General features: G+C 40.1%; 1 protein-coding gene across 7 annotated transcripts in view; it reads left to right on the top strand.

The window, feature by feature from the left end:
* Positions 1-13180, top strand: part of LOC308242313 (uncharacterized protein) — a 261237-nt gene extending 248057 nt beyond the window's left edge. For 3 of the 7 annotated variants that reach the window (XM_080656329.1, XM_080656327.1, XM_080656328.1), the window contains exons 5-6: positions 10624-10694; positions 12971-13180. In XM_080656329.1, coding sequence (XP_080512455.1) covers positions 10624-10659 — 36 coding nt within the window. In that variant the 3' untranslated portion in view covers positions 10660-10694; positions 12971-13180. The remainder of the gene's footprint in view (positions 1-10623; positions 10695-12970) is intronic. The other 4 variants (XM_080656326.1, XM_080656324.1, XM_080656325.1 and 1 more) reach the window with 2 other exon arrangements.
* Positions 13181-18147: the final 4967 nt, after the last annotated feature.

The raw sequence follows: 18147 nt of genomic DNA, 5'->3' as shown, positions 1-18147 counted from the left end.
TGGTATGGTCTCACACTGACCACTGGGTTTCCAGGGAGATGCAAAGTCAGCCACTGCCTGGGGCCACCCAGCAGGAGCTACAGAGAGATATGCAGATTCCTTCTCTTTGTATCGGGTTTGGAAGTGCCCAGATGAGCCCAGCTGTGAAGCAAGGCAGGCTGGTGCTGGTGCCAGTTTTGGGCCTTTTATTGATAGGTTTGGGGCTCCCTGACCCAGCTTTAGCTTGTTTGACAGGTTTTTAGCCTTTTGTTTTCTTTTTTAAGGAGGTATTTTGAAGAGCAAAACTTTAAAATGTTGATGAAGCCTTATTTACCGTTTCTTTTTTTTTATGACTAATGGTGTTTATGTTCTAAGAAAACTTTACTTTTTCCGAGGTTGCAAAGAATTCCCCCCTATACTTTAATTATATAAGTTTTACAGTTTTAGGTTTTATATTTACTTCTATGATTTGTTTTGAGCACATTCTGCGTCTGGAATAAGTCAGAGTTGGTGTTTATTTCCTTGTGGTTATCTAGTTGATCCAGTACCATTTTTTTGAAATGACTTTTCTTTCCTCATATGAATGGTCTATCCTTTCTCAGGCACAGCTTGGGTGGGGTTGTAAATTGGGTGGGGTGGGGTCTCAGGGAATCACCAGGGTAGAGCAAACAGAAATGGCTGCCAGTCAGCCCTGCACTGGGGAGGTCCCAGCATGGGAACAATGACCCCTGCGAGCACCTCCGTCTGGAAGAAAGCTGCCCCTGTGTTCCTGCCCAGATGCCAGACAGTCCAGTTTCTCCCCATATGTGTCTGGGTCCCCCAGAGCCTTGCTCGGCAGTGGAGCTCAGAGGAAGTGGAAGCTTGTAAATTTAGTTCGTGGTGCTGACCTTTTAAGAGGAGCAGCTGGGTCTGCAGCAGCCTGTGTGTCACTCAGCCCCAATATGCACTGGTTTTTACAGTCCGTAGTTCTTACGGCCCATAGAGACTTCATCCCCAGCTCTGAAACCCTGGAATGGGGGTCTGGTGTGGGGCTGGGACCCCTCGCTCCTCCATGCAGCCTCTACAGAGGCGATCTCCCTCCTGATTAAAAATGCAGCACACCCGGGTGTCGGACCAGCCCGTTCCATGCCTCCGCACCTCCTACCAGTCTCAGTGTGCTTTCTTCTTTGTCTCTTCAGTTGTAGTATTTCCACTCAGCCAGCTTTCCCGTAGTTCTGGATAATAGTTGTTCTGTATTCTAGCTGTAATTTTGATGTGGTTGTGGGAGGCAGCAAGTACAGGTGGTTACCTATGCCGCCATCTTGGTTCTCCCTAGAAGTCTTTTGATATATGTATTGCAAATACTTTGTCACAGTTTGTAACTTTCCCTTGTTTTCTTTTTTAACAAGGTATGTTGAAGAGCAAAACTTTAAAATGTTGATGAAGCCTGATTTACCATTTCTTTTTTTATGGCTAATGGTGTTTATGTTCTAAGAAAACTTTACTTTTTCCAAGGTTGCAAAGAATTCCCCCCTATACTTTAATTATATAAGTTTTACAGTTTTAGGTTTTATATTTACTTCTATGATTTGTTTTGAGCACATTCTGTGTCTGGAGTAAGTCAGAGTTGGTGTTTATTTCTTTGTGGGTATCTAGTTGATCCAGTACCATTTTTTTGAAATGACTTTTCTTTCCTCATTGAATTGCCTTGACATCTTTGTCAGAAAGCCACCAACCACATCTGTGTAGATCTATGTCTGTATTCACTATTCTCTTTCCTTGATCTACATGTCAATCTTCTAGCCAAAGCCAAACTGCTTTGAAAATAGAAGCTTTTTAATAAATTTTTAAATCAGTTTCAGTCTCCCAATTTTGTTGTTTGTTTTCAAAGTTGTTTTGGCTGTTCTAGGTCCTTTGCATTTCCAATAAATATTGGAAAAAGCTTACTGATTTTTACCAAAAATAAAAGTGTGCTGGAATTTTGATAAGAATTGTGTTGAGTATACTGATCAATTTGGTGATAATTAACTGGTGGAACCTAGAAAATAATGGGGTGACATCTGTACAGTATGAAGAGAAAATAACTGCTGATGTGGAATTATAATCACAATGAAAATATCTTTCTAAAATAAAGGAAAGTAAGACATTTCAAATAAATTTATTGAGATTGTTTATTGTCAGTAGATCTATCAAAGGGAAATACTAAAGTAAGTTTTTTGGCATAAGGAAAATGATCTTAGATTGAAGTTTGAGAATTCAAAGTGGGATAAAAAGTAATAGAAAGGGTAAACATGTGTGGTGAATCTAAATCAAAATTGCTTATTGCATTTAACATATATGTAGTCAATATTCATACCAATAGGAGCAGAAGAGGTAGAATAAGGATGAATTTAGTTAAAGTGCTCTAAAGTTCTTCAATTGCCTGTCAAGTAATAGAAATACTAATTTATGGAAGATTCTGATAAGTGAGGATATATATTGTGATTTGTAAGATTTTCATAAGGAAAAAATGCATGCTTAACATGTTCATACAGAGGAAAAAGGACATAATAAAAGAATACACAATAAATTTGAAGAGAAAAAGAACAAAAAATTCAAAGGACAAAGAAAAAATCAAATAAGAATATAGTAGATTTTAATGCAAATTACAAGTAATAAATATTCTAAGAAAATGTCAAAGCATTTCAAGCTGGATAGTCAACCAAAGTCTGTTTATAAAAGATAGATCTTAAATATAAGGACTCAGAAACTTTGGAGCTAAAAGTATGGAAGATGTACCATGAAAATATTTAACATAAGATCCTGGTATAGCTTTACTGTTATCAGACAATGGAGGTTGCAAGGGATAGAGTATTGGTAGAGATAAACAAAGATTTTCATAATTATATAAAGTGATGAGGTAAATCCACCAGTTCTAAATTGGTATTTATGTAATAACAGACTCAAAAATGTCTGAATCCAAAACTAACAGAAATACAAGGAGAAATTAGTCAGATTCCCAGTCTTTCTAGGCAAGAGGTCCCTGCCACCATCAATCAGCCAGTGTTGACAAGAGACCTTTATCTGACTGTTGTATGTTTTCTCTCACTGTAGTCTCTCCCAGCAGGTGGCTGGCGGTAATTCTGTGTTATCTGTGTCCCACGCAGAGTCAAGACAATCTCTTAAGCCTTTGTGGGAGTTTGGAGATGAATACAAATGATCTCTGTGAAATCACATAATGGTAATCGGTAATAGAAAGTATTATTGCCAAGTCTCATGTTTCAATTGGGACACAAGTGTTAACTAAAGGCTGCATAATGCAAACAGCATGGGCTTGGGAGTCAGACAGGCTTGGTTCAAGTTCCAGAACCACCACAGCTTAACTGCAATGTCAAGTCAACTGCTTAACCTTTCTGAGACTTTGTTTCTTTATCCTGTAATAGAGATAATCGCCGTAATGATTACCTGCTGAAGGATAGGCTGATCAGAAAGGGCCAAGCTCTAGAATGTGCTAGACCAGCCTAATAAGATACTTGATGAATTAAAGATAAAGACGGTGCTTTTCTTGATCTTAAAGACCCAATGCCCTGACATCAGCTATCTTTCATTTTCAGCCAGTTTACTGCAGATGTAGCAAAAGTAGCAAATTAGAATATATTTCTGTAGTTGCTTAAAAATTACCAGAGCATGGAAAGAACTAAAGAGAAAACTTCCAGGCCAGATACTAAAGTCCTCATTAAAGCTGAGTTCTCTGGAGGTCAGCAGATGACATTAATAAGATGAGGTCTGGATGCTATCACTGAGTTAATATGGACATCCAGTCTCCTTTAAAATGCAATGATCTCTTGTACATCTGTCCTTTGCACATAACTGGTCACTCTGCTGAGAATGCTTTTTCCTCCTCTACTTCGTTAACTCCTACTTGCTCTTCAAAATAACTGTGCATATAGCTTACCAGGTGAGTAGTGATACTATGAATAATGCACATTACATGTGCTTTCCTGAGTGTGCTAGTTAGGACTACTGGTTGCAAGTGACAGAAACCCAGACCAAACTAGTTGAAACAAAACAGCTTTTAATGGCTCATGATACAGGGATGGTTTCTGTCATGGACCTGTCCTTTAGGGTCTAATGGCTCTGCCTCCTTCTCCATTGGCTTTGGTCTCATGCTAGCCTTGCCATCAACAGCTTCAGGCTTACATATCACCTTTCTCACTCATCCCAGTAGAATTCCTAGGGCCAGTTGATAGAACTGAACCAATCTCTGTGGGAAAGGGGATACAGGACTCTAATTGGACAGGCCTGGGTTCTGGGCCAGCCGTAGAGCCTAGGGTCACTTTATACTTCATGGTTACTTTTTTATTGTGTCCCACTGTTCTGACAGCTTCACAAGGACTCATTGCACTTGGAGAGCTCACAGGACCTGTAGGGGTAGCAGAGGGCTGTGCTTAGGTTGGGAGGGGCAGGTGATGCAGTGGCTAAGGGAAGAGACTGGAGTCAGACTGCCTAGGTCAAGCTTCGGGATCTACCACTTACTGGCTCTGTCACTAATCACGTATCCTTTCTGAGCCTGTTTCCTCATCGTTCTAAAATAGAGATACTAATAGATAATAATAATAGTGTCTACCTCATAGGGTGGTAGTGAGTATTAATTAATGCATGCGGAGTGTTTAGGATGGCGCCTGGGACTTTTTGAATATATATAATTTTTATAATTTTTTAACTCACCGTTCTCTCACTGTTGTTCTTGGAATATGGCATCGTTCCTGGCACATAGTTTGTGCTTATATATTTCTAATGAATAAATTTGCTCTTCCTAATAATTCTATGAATCCAGTGTTGTGATTCTCATTTTACACATGTAGGACAGGGAAGCATAGAGCAGTTGAGTACCTTATGGTCATATAGCTCCTGATTATTTAAGCCTGAATTGATCTGAGATCTGTCTGACTGCAGAATCTGGGCTCATCAACAGCCATTAACCAGCTGTAAGATGCAGTTAAGTTATGACCTCTTCTGGGAGAACTTCTTTAATGCTGGACTTGGCCACGATGAGGGAGGCCCCTTCTCTGAGTACCCGCTATTTGCCCACCTGTGTACCTAAGGGCAGGTCTGTGTCTTGCTCATCTTTGAATATCCAGTTTCTACCACATTGTTTATTAATTTGATTGTTAATTAAATAAGGGAATGTTAAACCATGACATGATGGATCCAGGGGGTATGAGTAAACTAAACCATCCTCTTACCTGAGAAGGATGGCTTGTGGGAGATGTTTCCTTTTAGAAAGAGAATAATGAAGAAAGTAGTGTCTCACACACTAGAGCCGACAATTAAGAAGGTTATGCAGACTGACGTGAGATCAGCAGGCAAGGACGGGAGTGGTCTCTGAAACTCAATTCTTCACTTTACGCACACAGATACTGAAGCTTAGAGGATGGAAGGAACTTGTCCATAGTCACATAAGTCTAGGAATGGCCCAGGTGAGAACCCACTCTCAGTGTCCCTGTTACAGATTCTTTCCACAATCTCGCACTATGAACAATTTGAAGACATAGAACAGCCCAGGGGAAATAAAGAAAGAACCACTAGCCACTAACCTTATAGAAAGGGTGTGAAATGAAAATACATTAAACATTTGGCAAATGAAGAAAAATGCACTAACAAGTACAACAGGAAAAGAGACAGGGGAAAACTTATTAACTTATATATCAGCTGAGGCCAAGCTGCTGCCAGAGCTGGCTTTGGAGCGGGAAAGCATTCTCAGCTGCTTTTGAGGCGAATAGATTACTGTGCTACTCTGAAACAAATGCAGGCAGATAACAAATCATTGTGCACTGCCCGAGAGCACCACAGATCCCAAGCCTCCCTTTCTCCTTTCCCTTGGAGTAGACCCACTTGGTCCTTGCCTAGTGCCATGGAAAGAACACAGGCTCTGGGTCTCACTTGATGTTACCATTCATTAGGTCCATGCAATTGAGCAGCCTACTTACTTATTCTCTCTAACCCCAAGTTTCCTCACTTATAAAATGGAGCTGTGAATCTTTAAGAGGCTGGTAAGGATTAAATGAGATAGACTATGTAAAATTCCTGGAATAGGGTAGGCAATAATTGGCAATTATTGTTATTTCTTCAAAGATGATGGTGCCCATAGACAGAAGGGGAACCCATTTGCCATATAAACAAACTGGTAAATGAGACAAAATAAATTTGGCCTCACTCAGTACTTCCTATAATCCCTTTTCTTTTTCCCCTGAAGTTTTTATTCTGTAGAAGGAGGCATCATATCATGGTGGCCCTATTTCGGACATTTTATTTTTCTGTGTCTGAAACAAGGAGGGCTCCCTTCAGTATTTTAGAAAATAAAAGAAGACATAAATTAGCATAGACTAATTAACATTTAAATTTTTTAGCTTTCCAAAAAAAGATATCACTTCCCTCTGTAAACTCTTATCCTCACTCTGACCTTGAGGGCTCCTCTTTGCTCTCTCCCTCTCTCTTCCCACTGGTCTCCTCTGATCCTCTGGTACTCATTTTCAGAAACAGGGTCAATATTAGGGTGAGGAAAGTGAAACACCTTGGACCTAAAATTTAATGAGACTTTCATTTTAGATCCCACAAGTATTCATTTCTAACTTTGTGTCCTAAGTGTCTTGCTTGCCTCACCCTAGACCAGCCTTGGGCAAACTACGGCTTGCGGGCCGGATCCGGCTGTTCTATCCGGTTCTCTTGCTCTCCCCTCCGCTCCTTTACTCTGAATTTATATTAGTTCACACAAACACTCCATCCATGCTTTTGTTCTGGCCCTCTGGTCCAGTTTAAGAACCCATTGTGGCCCTCGAGTCAAAAAGTTTGCCCACCCCTGCCCTAGACCCTGCCCTGCTGGAAAATATGGCTGCCACGAGAAACCAAACTTAAAAAATATATATATGGTTCTCTCACTTTTCTCTCTTGGTCATGAGACAAAACTTCTTAGGGAAGGTGTAACTTAGATCACTTTGAATGATTGAGCACCATAAGTCAACTAGCTGTGATCAAGGATTTGGGTACCTTTCACACAGTAAGAATCATGGTGCCCATTTGGATGAGATTTGAGAGGAGGCAAGAGGAAAAGTTCCTAGGAAAGAAGTACTGGGCAGAGAATGTGTTGCTCTTACCCCATATATAGGATCATTGCTTGCTTTTGGTGCTGCAGTGGTCTGAGCAGTAGTCCCCCAAAGATACCTCATCTTAACCCCTAGAACCTGTGAATGTGAACTTATTTGGAAAAAAAAAGAGTCTTTGCAGGTGTAATTACAGTGTTGAGATGAGACCATCCTGGGTTATTCAGGTGCGTCCTGAGTACCATGACAAGTGTCCTTATAAGAGACACACAGAGGCGAACAGAGAGAGAGGAGGCCATGCACAGGTGAAGGAAGGTATTAGAGTATTGCAGCCATAAGCTGAAGAATTCCTGCAGCCACCAGAAGCTGAAGGGATGAGGAACAGATGCTCCCCTGGAGCCTTGGAAGGCAGTATGGCCCTGCCAACCTCTTGGACTTCTGGCCACTAGAACTGTGAGAGAACACATTTCTGTAGTTTTAAACCACCAAGTCTGCAGTGATCTGTTATGGAAGCCCTTGGAATCTAATACAGGTGCTAAATAAGAAATCATGGGCAAGACGTCTGACTCGAGTGGCTCTCAAGAGAGGACATTTATAAGAGTATGGACTCTGTATCCAGGTTACTGGATTTTGGGTACTGATTCTGCCACTTAACTGATATCAACCTGAATAATTATTTAACCTCTCTGGGCCTTCAGTTCCTTTTACTAAAATAAGCATAATATTAGTTAATTCATGCAGAGCTTAGAACAGTACCTGGCATATGCTATATACTTACTGAGAGCCATGGTTATTCCTGTGTAAATTTGGGGTGATGATAATAGTTCCCCTGCCCATTTCATCATGTTGTTGGGATGATTCACTGAGAGAGTAAATGCAAATTACATTCAAGCAAAATAATCTACATGTACTAGGAAATAGGGTAGGAAATATGGGGGCGGGGAGGGGATACAATAAGCTAAATAAGGTATGTGACCTAGAGGAGTTCACAATTCTGTTATAGACTAAATTGTGTTGCCCCAAAATTCATTGGAATTCATATTTGGAGATAGAGCTTTTAGGAGGTAATTAAGGTTAATGATATCATAGTGTGGGGCCCTACCCTGACAGGACTGGTGTCTCTATAAGGAAAGAAAGAGACACCAAATACCTCTCTCTCTCTGCCTATGTGCACAGCAGAGAAGCCCTGTGAGGACACAGTGAGAGAGAGTCTGCAATCCAGGAAGAGAGCTCTCACCAGAAACCAGCCCTACTGCACCTTGATCTTAGACTTCCAGCCTCCAGAACTGTGAGAAATAAATTTCTGTTGGTTAGGCTCTCCAGTCTGTGGTATTTTATGGCAGTCCAAGCGGACTAATATAAGTCTATTAGTGGAAATTATAAAGCAATACATATTATAAGTATTGTATTTTACTACCATTAATCCAGCTAATTTCTCCAACCAATATACTGCATATGGAATGAAAAAGGATGCCCCTAAGGTAAAAAACAAACAAACAAACAAAAAAAAACTTACTTTGTTTTACACTGACTGTAAGAAGTTTGTGCAAGTACACAGTGGAATTCAGGGAACTCGACAGCTCTAAAAGAAATGCTCCCTTGAGGGTTGTAAGCAGGAAAGAGATTAAGATAAAACAAAATGTTTTCTACTCAGGGAGACTTTTTGCCTTTGTAAAATGTGTCTTCTTTAACTGTCTTCTCTCCTATATATTTACCTTCATTTTGGAAGTCTTAAAATTAAAAAAAAAAGTTTTCCTCCAATATGGATGGAAATGAGTCTAAGGTAAAAGAAAATCATTCCCTTTGGAACAGGAAAATATGTTCCCTTCCACATATTAGACAATGGTCCTCGTCCAATTTCAATGTCTCTGCCAGGAAACATCATGCTCATCTCTCAGGTGTCTTCCTTCTCGGCACTGCTTCTCTCAAACTAGAATTAATTAATCCCCCTCCCCACTAGCCCTGTCACATTCTGACTCGGGTAGATGCATCTCACTAAATATAAGATCTTCAAAGTCAAGGACAGTTACTTTTAGTCCTGAACTCATCCCTGCCTCCAACGCCAATGGGGTGCTTATACTAAAAAACTTCAGTATATGAGTTGAAAGGAGTCTCACCTATTCCTATTCCAACACACACACACATAGACTGGCCATTTCTGATTGAAATTATTGACTTTTGGTGTAAACTGAGTTTACCATATAACAAAGGAACAGTAAGAATGAAACATTTAAAAGTCAAAAACTGGTATCTTATCCTGACCACTCTAACCTGTACATTTAAACTCTGATGAACCCACTCCCACACTTCATCTCTGGCAGCCATTTAAACCTTGTTTGGGGAAGTCCAGATGTGCCTGTGGCCATCCTCTCAGACCCTCTGACTTGGCTCCTCAGTCCTAGAACTATTCCGACATCCTTGGCTTGGTATCCAGTTTTGCACTCTGCTCCTGCCTCTTGAGCACAATGACATTGGCATTCCTGCTTCTGACTAATAGCACGGGGGTATCATGCTTCAGTCTACAGGGTTTTGGACCTCAGCACTGTGCACTGCACACTAGAAAAGTGGTTTTTGAAGAGTGGTTCCTGGACCAGCAGCAGCTGGGAATATGTGAGAAGTGTGACTTATACAGCTGCTCCCAGAACTGCTGATGCAGAAGTTCTGGGGGTGGGGCAGTCATGCCCAGAAATCTCTGTTTTAATGGATTTTCAAATAATTCTTCTGATGCTAAAATTTAAGAATGACCACTACAGAAAGTTTACCTAATTTCTTTGAGTCCTCAAATCTCAAATGGGTGAATATAATTTCCATTCTGTAAAGTGATTTCTGTGACTAAGTCCTAAAGTCCACTCAGTTCACATGGGAGGTGCTAAATAAATAGCTGAATCTGAACTTAATAGTCCTGTGCTAGTGCTGTGAGTTTAAGTAATCATAAGTTCGCTTCACTGAGCCTTCTATTCACATGGGCTTTTGGGCACCTGTTTCACAAGACAGCAACAGTCCCACCTGCACTCTGGCAAGCTCTCCATCACCTGGCACATATGCTGTTCCGAGTCTCATCACACCTCGGTGAAGGAACACATGGGCCCATATGTTAGCCAACGTGTTTATATTCTTTTATACAGAAAGAGGAAATATGTTTCACAATAAATATTTGCATACTTTGGAGCAATTTTTTTTTGTGTGTGTGTGAGAGGGAAGAAGAGAGAGACAGAAACTTTGGTTGGAGCAAGTAGTTGGAACTTTGTTCCTTTGTGATTTTTTAAAATATATTTTTATTGATTTCAGAGAAGAAGGTAGAGAGAGATAGAAACATCAGTGATGAGAGAGAATCATTGATTGGCTGCCTCCTGCACATCTCCCACTGGGGATAAAGCCCACAACCTGGGGTCCACAGCATACTTTAGTTGGCCTTTATGTACACAATGGAGGTAGATTGCTTTTAGGAACAAAAACAAAAGGTTTTGTTTATTAAAACAATTATGATTCAATAATAATAATGATAGTATGTGATATGATAAACTGATGTGCTGTCATTTCATTCTGTTCTTGTGTGTGTCTAAGCCTGTGATATTCTTCCATTCAGGCTCTGAAACAAGAAAAAGTATTGATGCAAAAATGAGCTGTCATAGAGAAAATGAGGAGCAAAATAAATAGGTAAGTAAATAAATAGAATTATTGTTTTTATGTTTTAGAAAACAATAGTTTAGGTGGAATAAAGAATTGGAAAAAGATGAGGCCAGGGAGAATTTTGCCCAACCCTTTTTCCCCATGCTCACCCCCAGGAAATAAGTACACTAGATAAATATGATTCTCCAAGCTAGGGCAGAAGAGAACATTTGAAGAATGTAGAATACAAAAATTAGTCATCACTGAACACCGTCCTGTTCCCCCCTTTCCTCCAGCCTCCAGCCACAATAAGGAAGAGAAACCATAGAACCTCGGATAAAGGGGAGATCTAAGAATAGGAGAAACCCATCCTTACCTCCTGCTGGTAACTCAGAGAGTTCATTCACAGATGGTTCCCACAGCACTAAGTCATGGGAATCGTGGAGTACGGAATCATGCCAAGTTTGGTGCTAGGTCCTCTAAATACATTTTCTGAAAACAACCCTGCATTATTAGACTATTTTTAAAAAATGAAGAAATGAGATTTAGGTAATAAGACCATGGTTGCACAGCAAGTATGTAGGAGAGGTGGCAAATTGAACCAAGTAGCAGATGGAGCAAAGAAGCTCTTGGTAACCTTCAGAGTTCTGCCTCCATACAACTTATGTGAATGTAGACAAAACACTCAGCCTTCCCTCATCGATAAAAAACATGGACATTTACTTTGGCTACATCACTGTCTTAGAATAGGCAGAATGGGGTATTTAGTATTTGTCCTGATTTGGGTTCTCTGAGATTCTTGGATCTGTGGCTTGATTTCATTTGTTATTTATTTGCAAAATTTTTATTCCATCAAATCTGTTTTTCTGAATCATTATTTCTGTTTCATTCCTCCTTCAAAATTCCAATTACACACATGCTAGACTTCTGCTATTGTCACACAGCTCTTGGATGCTCTGTTCTGTTTTTTTGTTTGTTTGTTTGTTTTTTATGTTTTTAATTTGTTTGTTTTCACTTTTTTCTCTTTGTGGTAATTTCCAATTGATCTATCCTTACACTCACTGATTCTTTCCTTGGCTTTGTCTAATTTAATGATGAGCTTGACAAAGGAATTCTTCATCTCTAATGCAGTCATTTTTTATTTCTCCTATTGCCATTTGACTCATGATTTTCATTTCTTTGCTGAAATTTCCCAATAATATACCTATATAAAAGTCTAATATGCAAAGTGTTCCCTCGGGAGTTCGACCAACCGGGAGTTTGATTGCTTCCTGTGATGTGCGCTGACCACCAGCGGGCAGCGTGGAATGAAGGGAGGCCCCGGCCAGCAGCCAGAAGCTGCTAGGGACCCTACCCATGCACAATTTCGTGCACTGGGCCTCTAGTGTTCATATGTTTTCCATGAAATTGTTTACATATTAACCACAGTTATTTAAGCCCAACACTTGGGGCCTTCCTGGTTTTGATACTGTTAAAGTGATTTTCCTCTTGATGATGGGTTGTTTTCTTTGTGTTCTTATAATTTTTAATATAATGTCAGACATCTTATGCAGAATAAATAGAGATTTCAGTAAATGCTATTCACTCCTGAAAACCAGCACACATTTGTCAGGCCAATGATGTGGGCTTTGAGAAAATCTAGCCTCCAGAAGTGAGGCAATAAATTTCTGTTAAGTCTCTCATTTTTATTTGTACTTTGTTACAGAATCCCTGGGACATTTTTTGAAATATGTTTTTTAATTGATTTTTAGAGAGAGAGGAATGGAGAGGGAGAGATAGAAACATTGATGAGAGAGAAACATCATTGGCTGCCTCCTGCATGGCCCCTGCTGGGGATTGAGCCCAAACCCAAGCATGTGCCCTGATGGGGAATTGAACTGGTAATCTCCTGGTGCATAGGTTGATACTCAACCACTGAGCCACAATGGCTGAGTGAAGCCCTAGGATATTAATATAGATTTTGGCACTGGGGAGTGGAGTGCTTCTATAAAAAATACCTAAAAATGTGGAAGCAGCTTTGGAACTAGTAATGAGTAGAAGATGGAAGAATTCTAAAGCACTTGATAGAAAAAGCCTTTGTTGCCTTGAAGAGGTTATTGATAGAAATATGTATATTAAAGTTGCTTCTAGTAAGGTCTCAGATAGAAATGAGGAACATGTTTTTAGAAACTGGAAGAAAGGTGATTCTTGTTATAAAATGGCAGAGGCTTTGGACTCTATAGGGTGAAAAGAATAAGTTACAAATGATAAACTCAGATATTTAGCTGAGGAGATTTCTCAGCAAGTGTTGAAGGTGCTGATTAGTTTCTCCTTCTTGCTTATAGTAAAATGAAAAAGGAGCAAAAACATTGAAGAAGGAATTCTGCTTCAAGACTGCAACACAGAAATCCTGACAGAGTTTCTAGCTTGCTGGCCTTCCCTATGCATTTCAAACTCAAGACATCAACTCTTACCTGAATTTCCTGATATAAATGGGTATATGATTCCTTTCAAAGCTATGTAAATGCTGTGGTAATTATATAAACAAAATAACTTAAAAGTGTTATAGTTGCTTTTTGTCCGCATACAACCACTGAATCCCACGATCGTGGGCTCACTCCTGAACCCATTTCACAGTGAAGTAGTTTCTTGACAGGTGCTATGCTGCCTGATATTTCATGCTTGTGAACCAGACTTTCCTTAAGTCCCTGTATTACAGTGCTGGCTAAAGCTCTGCAAAAAGAAAAGTCAACCCATAAAATAGATATCTATCTATCCCTCTGAGGATGGACTGCTGCTCCATCTAGGATGGAAGAGACCCAATTTAGTTAACTTTCTCTGAAATGGCTGGTTGGGTTGGACATTCAGAGTCAACAAAAGCTAGGTCAACCTTGGTAGAGGGGCAATCCATGCTATTTGACTCATGCATGGACTCCATTGATGTGTCCATCGATATATCCATCATACTAGTTTTGGGGCAGCTGATTATCAAGGCTGGCTTGTGCCACTGGCTGAGTCATTTTGCATACTTTTTTCTTCAATGCCTCTTCCACAGTGGATGCTTTCTGGTGTGCTTTAATGTGTAAAACAAAACTTTTCATACTTTGTGGTCTCATGTATGTGCACTTACAAACCTCCCTGTCATCTTCTAGGCTTTGCCATTAAGGTTCCTATGATCTGGTCAGATGGTTAACTATTGCCCAGGAAGATGTTTATATTTTCACTTTCCTTCCACATAGTGTAGATGGACAGGTTTACCACTCATAGCCCAGAGTGAAGATTTTCCCTTTCTGCTATCTTTCAAGTCTACCCTTAAATTGGCTACAATGTAGCTTCACATTTTCCCCAATAACCCTTTGTTCATCAAATTCATTTTGGTGTCTGCTTCTTGGATGGACTAAACTGAAAACAAGCAAGCAAGCAAGCAAACAAACAAACAAACAGTGATCTTGAGTAGTTTGAGAAAACAGAAATTTGGGAACTGGTTCACTCATGACTAACTGGCAAGGAGGTCCCATCCTGAGTGGAATGTGGGGGACAGATTCCTGGCACACTATTGTACTATAATTGCAGATGATTTCACTAGTGTGGACCTAGAAAGGTATCTAGTGAAAGAGAATGCCCAGATCACAGTGGTTCTGGCTTCCGGTGTTTAAGTACTGTTACCTCAAGTAATAGGGTCTTCATCATACCCCTTTCATGCCATCAGAACTGGCTCTGAGACCCCTTTCATGCCATCAGAACTAGCCTTTAGAGAGAGCCACAGTGCACTTGTTAGTGATACTGATGTTTCTCTCACTAGCGCATTCTTGGTAGTCTTGAGGTCATTCTTGAGATGCAGGCTGCAGTACATATTCCTTGTACAGATCCTATGGAATCATGTCAGTGGTGGAAAAGATGTAGCAGAAAGTTTATGATAAACCCTGTTGAGAGAATCACAACATAGGACCCTGAGATCCTGGAGCAAGGCGATGCCATCTGCAATAGAAACACCATTCATTGTGAGAAATAGTTCTTTATGTGTTACTAGATCAGGGGTGGGCAAACTTTTTGACTTGAGGGCCACAATGGGTGCTTAAACTGGAACGGAGGGCCGGAACAAAAGCATGGATGGAGTGTTTGTGTGAACTAATATAAATTCAAAGTAAACATCATTACATAAAAGGGTACGGTCTTTTTTTTTTATTTCAATAGTTTTATTCATTTCAAACATTTTAACAAGAAGAATGTAAACACTAATTATTATAATTTGAAACTTCAAAAAATGGAGGAATCATAGCACAATAACATACCTTATATTGAAGATGGCAAAGGCAAAATAAAATTGCCTAACAAAGGAAAGGTACAAAAGCCTTTCAAATTAAACTTAAATATAATAAAATAATTTAAAACTAAAACAAATAGAAAAGAACAAAATGTGTAAACAGTAAATTAAATATTTTCTTTAGTGCAACTTCCAAATTATGCCCGGGACGTAGATGTAGATGGCAATGTAGACTGGGTTGAAAGGTTTTTGGTCTTTAAAACATCAACTTCAGTGGGAACAGTGTTGTTGGTCTCCTTTTTAGCTAATGCTCTGATACTGTGCTCTCCAGGGGCGTGTCTCCCTACATCACCACGATAACGTGTCTACGCATTCCCAGGGTGATGTTGGGAGACCCGTCCGCGGGCATTACAAGGAGCCTCTGGAAGATTGAGAGGTTGTTCCTTCTACTGAATGGGCGGATATAAATCTGCCCACTCAGAAGAAGGAGCTGCGGCCGTGTTTCCCGACGTTGCCATGTTAACACTGCTACTGGTGAAGGAGCGGAGGGGAGAGCAAGAGAACCCTCTGCTCTTTCGGCTCCGCGGGCCGGATAGAACAGCCGAACGGGCCATAGTTTGCCCACGGCTGTTAGATCCTAATAGAAACAGAAGGCTTGCTTGTAGGACACCAGAAGAACATGGTCCTGGAAGCACTCATTATGAGCTGGTCATGTCAGAGCCACCAATTTTAAGTCAGGTGGGTCCAGGAGTGGTACATTGTATAAAGAAAATGGCACATGGGAGATTGATCTAAAGTGTGCGAATGATAAAGGGCAAGGGGAGTGAGCCTTTAGGTCACTATGCAGATACCTATAAGCTACAAGAAGAGAAAGGGGAGGAAGGGGGATAAATAAGAAGAGCATCAGACTACAATGCAACTCTGAGAAAATATTGGCCAGGCTGATGAGAAGTTTCTAAGTAAAGTTTGCTGTTAGAAGTGTCTCATGTCAAGTGGGAATGGCCTGGCTTTAGAATCCCTGTTGTATTTAGTCATTGGTTGGGAGAAGTCTGGCAAAAACCTTGACTAAATTTGAACACTTTGTTGGGTCCAAAGTGCATTGGCTGGAGGCTGCCAGTCAGCCATGCTTCTCAGATAAAGCTCTTCGGAATGAAGATCTAAATGATGCTCCCCTATTGCTCCCACATCTACTAAATGGTAGGAATCGATTTCCCCTTCTTTCTCCTTCTCTAAGTTACACAGCACCCTCGTTGTGCAGAGTCTTAACATACACTATTTTGCTTCTGCTTGGAAAACTCTTCACCTTCCCTCTATCATTCAACTGATTCTTCAGAGCAAAGCTCAATCATCACATTTCCATGGAGGCTTTCTTTGAATTTCCAAAGAGATCAGATTCCTTACAACATGATGTTATAACTTGCTGTATTTTGTATCTATGGTATTTATCAAACTTGGCAATTACACATTAGCAAAGTGATTTTTTTTTAAGTGTCCTTACTAGGCTGTAAACCTGGTGAAGACAAAGCCTTTTTCGTAGTCTGTATTTCCAATACCTATCACAGTGCCTCGCATATAGAAAGCATCCAATGTGTGTTGAATAAACAAATGAATGAATGAATGATTGAATTGTCTCCATTAAGTTCAACTAATTTTTTTAATAACTGAGAAACTCTGAGAGCCTTAGGTTCATAAATCTGGATATAAATTACCCTCATCCTATGTATAGATGAAAGTACAGAACATTCAAGGTAATTGATGCCAGAAAATTATAGTTTATAAAATAAATTGGCTCTTTTTCCTGAATATGAAGTTAAACATAAGAAAAATATTTATTTTTGAAGAACTCTTTATATTTGGCTTCCTGGTCTTTAAGACTTTATAAAAGGGCATTTAATTAAAATTCTAATATTAAAATAATTATATCAACATAACTTGATCATTCTTATTATGTGCAATATATTGTATTGCCTGTTATATGCACAATTTCACTAAAAATTCTCTCAACTGATATGTTAGGTATTATTATTATCCCCATTTTGTAGTTGAGAAAATTAGAACTTTATGAAGTTACATATTTGCTCAAGGTCTCAAACATAGGTTTAGATCTGTATCATCTGTCTGACTTCAATGACCATAACTATATCCACATCCTACAATTGCTTAAATTTTGAATTTCTTACCCAAATGCTGAATTTTTATTTCTTTCTGGAGGTTATCTACAGAAAAATGAATTGAAATTTTACTTAATTTGAGCCTCAATTCAAATAAAATTTGAGCCTCAAATTCTCCTTAACAGGAAAGTATCTCCCTTATAAGCACTAGACTTCTCCCACCCTTCCCCTCACCTATTTCTGCACCTAGATATTTTTCTTGTTTAGTCTTAATAACAATAAGTCAAAGGCCAAACTTCCTGCTTGAGTTCCATCTTTTTCTTTGGGTCTCCTTTTCAGTGGTGTTAGTATAATGGTAACCATGGATACCTCTCTTGGTTCCACTTTTTAATGAATGCTGCTAACAGATTACCAGGTATTCAGGTTTGAAATGTCAAAGATACTCATTCCTTCCTCAAACAATACTTAACGTGAGTTTACTGAAGATAGAGATCCTGTTCTATTATCACGATGTGTATCCTACACAGCATCTGGAATAGAATAGGTGCTTAAGAACCAAATTTCATAGGGAAGGTGGGGGTGAGTGGGGTGGGCTGGGAAAGATTAACCTGGGGATTTATATGCATACTAGTGACCTGGTTCACAGATTCGTACACATTGAAAGGAAATTAATTAGAAGAAAGACTCATGCGGAAATTACATTACTGCAAAAAATTACAAAATAGTATATATAATATCCTATCTAATAAAAGAGTAATATGCAAATTGACCATCACTCCAAGACACAAGATGGCCACCCCCATGTGGTCAAAGATGGCTGCCCCCATGTGGACACAAGATAGCCGCCACAAGATGGCTGGCAGGGGAGAGCAGTTGTGGGCAGTTGGGGGTGACCAGGCAAGCAAGGGAGGGCAGTTGGGGGGACCCAGGCCTGCAGGGGAGGGCAGTTGAGGGGAACTAGCCCTGCAGGGGAGGACAGTTGGGGGGACCAGGCCTGCAGGGGAGGGCAGTTGTGGGAGGCTTGGCCTGAAGGGGAGGGCAGTTAGGGGTGACCAGGCCAGCAGGAGAGGGAAGTTAGGGGTGACCAGGCCAGCAGGGGAGGGCAGTTGGAGGTGACCAGGCCTGCAGGGGATGGCAGTTGGGGGGT

Source organism: Plecotus auritus (assembly GCF_963455305.1).
Source record: "Plecotus auritus genome assembly, chromosome: 2".
NCBI lineage: Eukaryota > Metazoa > Chordata > Mammalia > Chiroptera > Vespertilionidae > Plecotus > Plecotus auritus.
This window is presented reverse-complemented; position numbering and strand designations above follow the sequence as displayed.